At 39.0% G+C, this 8,923-nt stretch overlaps 1 protein-coding gene across 1 annotated transcript in view; it reads left to right on the top strand.

The window, feature by feature from the left end:
- The first annotated feature begins 6,797 nt into the window (after positions 1-6,797).
- The window catches only part of Nlk (nemo like kinase), a 59,356-nt gene continuing 57,230 nt past the window's right edge, over positions 6,798-8,923 (top strand). Inside the window, exon 1 of the mRNA XM_029545702.1 lies at positions 6,798-6,999. Coding sequence (XP_029401562.1) covers positions 6,916-6,999 — 84 coding nt within the window. The 5' untranslated portion in view covers positions 6,798-6,915. The remainder of the gene's footprint in view (positions 7,000-8,923) is intronic.

The following is an 8,923-nucleotide window of genomic DNA, read 5'->3' as shown; positions in this document are numbered from 1 at the left end:
CTATCAGAAGCCACCACCACCCAGAGTGAAAGGTGGTGCTGGATGCCAAGGAACACGTTTCTTCATTCTCTAGCCTTGCTGGCTCTCCTAGAGCCTCCCAGTTAGGAATCCTGAGCCAGTGGACAAAGTGTAAGGTGTAGTTAGCCCTAACATTATAGAGCGGTGTGTGTAGCAGGATGGCCTTGATGGTGAGAGATAGTAACTTAGTAACTGGCACAGCCTTCCTGTTTCCCAATCTCAGAAATTTAGTAACTGGCCCAGTCTTCCTGTTTCCCAATCCTAGAGAACCTATACAGTAGCTCCGGCTGGCCTGGGACTGCAGTCCTGATGCCTCAGCCTCCTAAGTGATGGGAAATCATCATGCTTGTCCGACTTCTTGTTGTTTGAGACACCTTGTGAATCTCAGGCTGTATCAGCTGACAGTGTAGCTGATGCTGGCTTTGAACTTTTGATGTTCTTGCTTCCACCTCAAGTGATAGGGCTGCAGGTAGACCACTGCCACCATCCTGGTAGACAAGTCTGAAGGATCCTCTTGTAAGCCATAAGTTGGTTTTATTATCTATTAAAATACTATGTAATTTATTGTTTGATAACTATCCTTTGTATGGAAGGGAATGTTTTCCCTGGCATTGCTCTTTCTTTATATATGTTTAATGGTTCTAGAGCTTGAGCCTAGGGCCTCGTACATGCCAGGAAAGTTGTCTACTACTTAGCTATAGCCCTAGTTTTTTCTTACTTTTTATTTTGAGATAAGTTTGTCTGCATGTGGTCTGTTATTTTGTGTTGAGGACTGAGTTATCATGTGCCTGTGCCACACTCTCCTGGTGAGCTATCCCCAGCCCACTTTGTCTGTAACGTTACACTGTGTAAATCTGCCACATTCATAGAACTGTTTTGTGTACTATTTTGTCTTTATAAACCTAATATACTATAAAAATTGTCATGTTTTTTAATGGTTTTTGTCTTTTTCTTTGTTTATTTGGATTTTTCACTCCAGAATGTTCTTAAACACCTAACTTTAGGAAGCCATCCATGAGATTAAAAGCAAATGTGTGTGTGTGTGTGTGTGTGTGTGTGTGTGTGTGTGTGTGTGTGTGTGTTATTTATTTTATCTATATGAATACACTGTAGCTGTCTTTAGATACACCAGAAGAGGGCATCAGATCTCATTACCACCATGTGGTTGCTGGGAATTGAACTCAGGACCTCTGGAAGAGCAGACAGTGCTCTCAACCACTGAGCGATCTCTACAGCTCCGCAAGTGTGTTTTTTGTGTGTTTTGTGGTTTTGATTTTAATTGCCTGTTGTGACCCCTTCTTGCCCACAGGTATTGAAATGCACACTAGAGTTATGAATTATTTTCCACTATGGCTTTGCCAGAACCTTTCCTTCATTGCAACTGGTTTCTTGCCCATGTAGTATTCATAGGTCTGTTTCTAAGAGAGAACAGTGACTAACAGCCCATGAAAACTTCTTAGACTGGCCTCCATCATATTTGATATATAATCTGACAGAAAGAGATTCCTGTTGAAAAGTCAGGGTGGCTACTTTTTTTGCAGGCAAGACAGACTCCTCACAAAGACATTTGACAGTGACTGCATGTAAAGCATATGCAATAGGGATGGAACTAATTTATGATCTTAAAAACAATCGAATATTCTTCATACCACAGGAATTAATGTAAAATGGTTCTTGGTTATAGTTTAACTTATCCAGCATTATTGACTGGGAACTGAAGAAGTGTTATGGGCAAGCTAGATGGATCAGCAGGTGAAGGCTTTGTTGCCAGGCCTGAAGCCCTGGGTTTGACACCCAGATCCACACACTTGAAGGAAAGAACTGACTCCTGCAAGCTGTCCTCCGACTTCCACATATGTTGCAGTTTGCCTTGTTTGTTTTACGTTTTTTAAGATCTTACTAGTAAAAATACTTGAATATAATGACCTGCTTATTCCTTATCTTGGGTGTTTCACTATAGATCAGAGTGGCCCAGTGCCATTTACTTAAACAGAATTATAGGATATTTGAGTTCACCTTGAACTCTTTCTTTAAAAGTAGATGATTGCTTTTTCTAATCAATAATATCTAGAATATGTGTGTGTGGTGGTGGATGAACATTTTCATTGCCTTGGCTTAGATATCACAAAAGGTCTCTTTCCCTTGTATAAATTGACAATTTAAATTATTGTTACACATCTTTACATAACAGGAAAGAGGTTGTTTTTTAGAAATATAGCTAACTCAGATTCCAATAATCTAAGTAAGGAGAACATGAAGCCTTTTTTACTGTTGAGAGGTGCAGCAAGCTGAGAAGGGTTTAGTGCTCGCACAAACACAGCTCTGTACATTACCACAGAGTGTACAAACTCGCCTGTTGGGATTCTGATTAAGAAGAACAGTGGGACATGAGAATAAATCTTGACTTGTTATGCTTCTGTGTCCCTGAACATATAACAAGTACTAAAGTGAAACATGCACATTCTAGATTTGTCAAACTTTGCCTCAGTGTTGCCTGTTTTCTCAAGTTGACTTAATCCAGCTCTATGTAAAAATAACCTAAATAGGGCTGGTGAGATGGCTCAGTGGGTAAGAGCACCCGTCTGCTCTTCCAAAGGTGCAGAGTTCAAATCTGAGCAACCACATGGTGGCTCACAACCATCCTTAACGAGATCTGACTCCCTCTTCTGGAGTGTCTGAAGACAGCTACAGTGTACTTACACGTAATAAATAAATAAAGAAAGAAAGAAAGAAAAGAAAAGAAAAAATAACCTAAATAATCAAAATGAATGTGAAGGCATTAATCTAAATGTTTAGAGTTAAGTAAAGAGATTCTGTTGCAGGAATGTAAGCGGTGTTGGTGCAGTTGACAGACTAATTGTGTACATAGCAAAACCTAGCCAATTGGTGATGACAGTGTAGCATGAATAGAATCATAGAGACTTTATTTTGTTAATCCAAGTTGAACCATTTTCATTATACACTATTTGATATGAGTGGATAAAAACCTGTATCAGAAAGATAAGGGTGCCAGATAAAAAAGGTTCTTCACATAAAAATCAATGAGGAGCGTAAGTTTGTTGGAGATTTCTGCCAGCCAGTTTAGTTGTATTTTAAGCAACAGCTTTTACATGTTTTTACTGGTTTAACAATGTTTTAAATGGCATTTTGGTGTCCAGGAAAATATTTCCAGGGAAAAGCTTCATCTTGGTTCCTTCCAGCTTTTGTTTTTGTGTCTGACTGAAGCAGATGTGTGACAATTTCCAGGTTCCCTGGAGTAAGAATACTTTAAAGTGACCACTGAAGATTTAAAATCTTCCTGCTTTGTGGTTGTACTCTTTTGACAAACTCTAAAAAATGGCTTGTGGGTTCTTCTGACACCTTAAAGATATTTGAACTTGTGCCCTAAGTGCAGAAAAGGATTGATATGATTTGGACAGATGCAAAGAATGGTTCTTTCTTACAGCATTTCAGGTTTTATCATGGTACTTGAAAGATCAAGTATTGGATTTATGATATAGCTCCATTGATAGAGTTCTTGCCTAGCGTGCACAAAACCATGAGTTTGATTCCTCAGTATTACATAAACCAGGTTGATGGTGTACACCTGTTCTCGGAAAGAGGACCAGAAATTCTAGGTCATCTTCCACTACTTAGCAAGTTCAAGGTGGATAGGAAAGTATCTCCAGGGTTAAGATTCATCTTTTGTATTTGTCTGTGATTGAAGTAGTGTGGCAATGCCCAGGGTCCTTGGATTAAGAATACTTTATTTCAAAGTGACCCTGGGCTAAATAAGAGGAAATAAGGGGGGGGGAGTAAGAAATGAATGAATAAATGCATCAAATACTAATTTAAAACTTAGGAAGTTCTATTTGTTAATATAGCAGAAATACTTTTAGGAAGTCAATATGACCTCTAGTATTTAGCAGGGAATATAACTGACCACTTTGTGAGTTATAGTTCTAAAAATGGCTCCCTTCCCCCCCCTAAAAAAATAATAATAAAAAGGTGTCATAATGTCTGTTACCTCTGTAGCCGTGGAGCCTCATTAACAGGTGCAGCTGGATGAGCCAGGTCATTGCAATGCAGAAAAACTAAGTACAGCAAGCCTTTTCAATAACAGATCAAATAAAGGAGTCCCTACATTGTTCTTCCACAGTTGTCTGTTCCACAGTTGCCTGTGCTTTGCTGTATTGGTTCTTCTGAAGAGAAGCTTCTGCTACATCAAGTTAAGAAAACAAACTCAAACATGGCATGAATCCTGCACTGCCATTCGCATTAGTCAGAGTTAAATTGTTACCAGCCACAGGCTTGACTGACTTCTTCATAAATAATAGAGTAAAATGCTGCTTTGTGAATTTTACCTTAAAAACTTACATAAGATGCAGTAGTAGCCTTGAATCTGTGTAAGTGTTTATAGTGTGTGCTTACCAGAGAGCTGCTTGCTTACCACAATGGGATGGCCAGTAGTAAAACAAGTCGGGCTAGGAAGAAGAACTATATGAAGCCCTTGCTATGTATTTCTAAGTATTTACTGGATTGGGCTGCTGAAGGTACTAAAACTATCAAAGTAGTATTTGGCAGCCATCATAATAGCAATTGACTTAGGTCAAAATAATCATTGTATGCCAAAAATTAATGTCTGAAGAGAAATAGGAGCTTTGCCTGGGAGGCCCCTCTTTGCAGTGACTGGAGGTATTACCTTATGCCTCCTAATAGGCCTTCCAAAGGCAAGTCTTTGCCCGAAGTGTATAGTCTGACTCTAAAGGGAAAACACCAGAGAAAATGTTCAAAGTGGCTGGCCTGTATTCTTCAGATGTGGCAGCAGCACGAAGGCATAAGTAACTGGTCTAGCCTAAAGGAACCTGAACAGACTCGAAGACAAAGTTTGATCCAACATTTTCTTTCCCTTTTCCTTACTGCCATGTCCATCCTGTACTGGATAAAGAGGGACTGTACTGAGATGGGGAAGGGCTTCTAGTTACTAGTCTGACTGTAACTTACACTTGCGTTCTTCTATTTGACTTTCATATTTATATGGATTTTAAGTGGTGGTGCAGATTTTGCTTTTTATCTCCTGTGCAGCAATCTCTATTATCAATCCCCATACTAATTTAGCTATACTTCAAGCTATTGAAAACTCAGACTAGAGACATAGCTTAGTGGAAGGGCTCCTGTTCGGCATGCACAGGACTCCCAGTTTGATCTTTAGGACTGAAAGACAAAAACAGCTTTTGTGTGGTACACACCAGTCATCCCAGCACTCAGGGGGCTGAGGCAGAAGGATTACTGCCAGGCTGACCTACATCATGAGATGCTATTTAGAAAAAAAAAACAAAACTAAAAACAGATAATGCTTGTTTTACCAAATTTTCAGTCAGCAGAATCAAGAGCAATACTCTTGTTCACAAATATGGGTATGCATCCTTGAAAGTCTCATGAACACTTAGGGTCACTAAGATAAAGGTGTCAGGTGTGACACTTAGACAGGTAGAAATGGGGATGCTTCATTTTCAGGAAGGCAGAATTTGATGGGCATTTGATTTTTGTATAAACAGGTTAAGAAAGTAGAGTGATTATAGTTAATCAAATGGATAATCAGATAATTGTACCCAAGATGATGATTGGCTGTGAGTTTCTGGTGCTGTATCTGCTGCTGAGAGGAACTCTCAGTCCTGTTCTTTAAAATATAATTAGTAACCTAGATAAAGGACCTGATGGCACATAGTTCTCCATTTTAAGTGACCCAGGTCTAAGAGAGGTGATGAGAGCAAGAGCTAAGAGTGATCAGCAGAATTCTACCCTAGGTGAGAGGGCCAGACATCAGCTGCCAGATAGCCAATTAATGACTTAAAGCATTTGTTTTAATCGGTATGGATGGAATCATCAGGACTTTCAAAACTGTTTCAAAAATCAGTTCGGAGCCGGGCGTGGTGGCGCACGCCTTTAATCCCAGCACTCGGGAGGCAGAAGCAAGTGGATTTCTGAGTTCGAGGCCAGCCTGGTCTACAAAGTGAGTTCCAGGACAGCCAGGGCTATAATGAGAAACCCTGTCTCGAAAAACCAAAAAAAAAAAAAAAAAAAAAAAAAAAAAAAATCAGTTTGGGAACTTGGTGTTGCAGGTGCTTAGAAAACTAAGAAGAAAGGGAGTGTGAGCTGTCAAGGAGGCTGTAACCACCAGGACAGCAAGAGCTTGGAAGCAAAGAGCACCACTATTGAGGACGAAGGATCCCCAAGCTAACACTGAGAAACTTCAGAGAAAGGGAATATCAGTGTAGTAACTACGGATGTACATCTGTATGAGAGACCAGTTTATGTAAACTGTATTCGAATATCTCTTCAACATTGAAAATGGTTCTGAAAATAAAATGTGACAGGATTTTTATTTGGCCATGTTGTCCTATGCTATTGCTCCTCCCAGTCTTGGAAACAGCTTTATTGCTGATATTCCTACCTCACTCAGGTGGATCCTTTAGAGTATCGGTAGATATGTATGTGAGAGAGGGAGGGAGAAGGGAGGGGAAGGGAGAGAGAATATATTAGCTCTTTGAGGTGGGGTATCCCTCAAACTCACCATCCTCCTGCCTCAGCCTCATATTAAATGCTAGGATTACAAACAAGTGTCACCAAATTTGGCTTCAGATAAGGTTTTCTTTAAGAACATGACAGATGAATTGGGTGGTTAGACATTCTCTTTGTATGGACTCTTGTCATCTTGAACACTGAAACCTAAACTTAGCATTATTATATGGATTTGATATTGAGTGGTTTAAGATACAAAATATTTGTCATGATCTCTGAAACATTGGAGACTAAGGTTTAGAATTGATTTCTCTTTTTCCCTTCCTTTCCCCCAAATATTGCTTCTTTAGGTCAGTAACAGATCCAAGAGATGGAAAGAGAGTAGCACTCAAAAAGATGCCCAACGTCTTCCAGAATCTGGTCTCTTGCAAAAGAGTCTTCCGGGAATTGAAGATGTTGTGTTTTTTTAAACATGATAATGTAAGTGAAATTGGTGTTTGGGGGAAACTATTTTTCTAGACCTACTTCACTGACTTGATTAAGAACAGTGAGTTTGGGGTATGGAATAATCCAGCTATAGTTTATACCAAGCTCTGAAAAGCAGCAGCATGTCTTTGCTGAAGGGGTCACAACAGATTCTAAGTTATGTTCCTTCCTTGGTTTGCTTTCTTTTTATAGATTCTCTTTATGCCTCTTAGGCGTCATACATTTTCACTATTGAGATCAATAGTCTACAACTTCACAGTGTATTAATCACTTCAGAGTACAGTATTGCAAAATTTGACTTGGAAGTTTAGAAATTAATTACACTCTACAGTTACGATTTACACATAATTAGACCCCAAATTAGAAAACATCACACATGTTAACTTCCAGGCCAGCTTGGAATTGCAGGGTATACTCTATTTGTTGTTGTTTTTGTTTTTTGAGATAGAGTGGCTCTATGTAGTCCTGGCTGTCCTGGAACTCAGACTCTGGCCTCAGAATCATAGAGATCCCCTGCTTCTGCCGCCTAGTGCTCCCCACACCTGGCTTGGGATGTCTTTTTGATTCCAAGAATTTAAGCTACTAAGTTTACACTCCCACCCTCAGAAAGGAACATTATTTGTGGGGAAAATAGGTTAGAAAGTAACCATAGTCAAGACTGAACAAATTAGGCCCTTCCTGAGAATGAACCCTGAATAGATTTAAGTGAGTTATAGATTTATAAACTAACAAATTGATATTAAATGAAGCAAAGCAAATATTGGTTATTTAGTTGGGAATAATTCCAATATTCAGTTCAAAAATAAAGCATAATTGTATATGAGTAATTTAAGTTAAGGAATCATTGGCCCTTGGTTTTGTTTTTATCCTTTAATGTTTAGGTTAGGATGTAGGAAAAAAGATTTCTCATATAAAGACAGGATAGTCCTGAAGGGTATGATAGAGCTAGTCTGCTTACAGCTGTTTAAAGATACGGAGACTCATAGGAAAAGAAGCTAATTGTACTTTGAAAGACCACATCTCAGCTAACCCTGAGTTACCCGGCAGACTCATGGAACACTTAACTTGGAGTCAGCATTGAACTGTTTTCCTTTTCATGTGAAAAGAACTGCCTCACTCTTCACATGGTACTTAACTATTTTAATTGTCGGAATTAAAACTCTATCAAAAAAGATTTCTTGTAAGTCTGTGTACTTGATTACTCAGAAACCTTAATAACATCAGCCAAAATCCCATTCTCACTTTAAGGAAGAAATTTGCTTGAATTTATTTGGTTAAACTAAGACTATCATACACATGTGTGGCTCACGGGAAGCTACTTGGCTTGACATGTTTTGTTTGACTTGCTAATTATCCTTCCTGAAATCCCTCCTCTCCCCCTCTTTCCTTTCCTCTTTCAAGATAGGATCTCACTCTAGAATAGGCTGGCCTCACACTCATGACAGTCCTCCTGCCTCATTCTCTGAGGGCTAGAATTGCAGGCATGAATTACATTTTTAAAACCTTTTCAAAAAGTATGATGGGCTAGATAGCAGTCTATATAGCTCATGGTAGATCACTTGCCCACAGGTGCAAGGCCCTGAATCCAATTCCCAGCACTGGGGAAATATTTCTTTTTGTCCCTCAAAACTGCTTAGACTGATGTATATTTGAGTAAGTTTTAAAATACCATTCAAGTTGCTGGTTTTAACTTTATAAATTGAGATTCCTAGATTTTGGAAATGTAAGTTAAAATGATGTCTCATACTTGCTAAGTTCCTTATTTCCTAACTTACCCTGGGACTACCCCAGCATCAGAGAACAAAACTGCTGTACAATATCCCTTTCCAGTGAAATTATCTATGGTAAAGAAACATTTATTTCAAAGGTGACTTCAGAAGTTCACTTACTAAAGATCTGACTTTTAAAAAACAAACAA

Source organism: Mus pahari, chromosome 14, assembly GCF_900095145.1.
Source record: "Mus pahari chromosome 14, PAHARI_EIJ_v1.1, whole genome shotgun sequence".
NCBI lineage: Eukaryota > Metazoa > Chordata > Mammalia > Rodentia > Muridae > Mus > Mus pahari.
The sequence above is the reverse complement of the archived record's forward strand: the minus strand, read 5'-3'. Positions and strand labels throughout refer to the sequence as shown.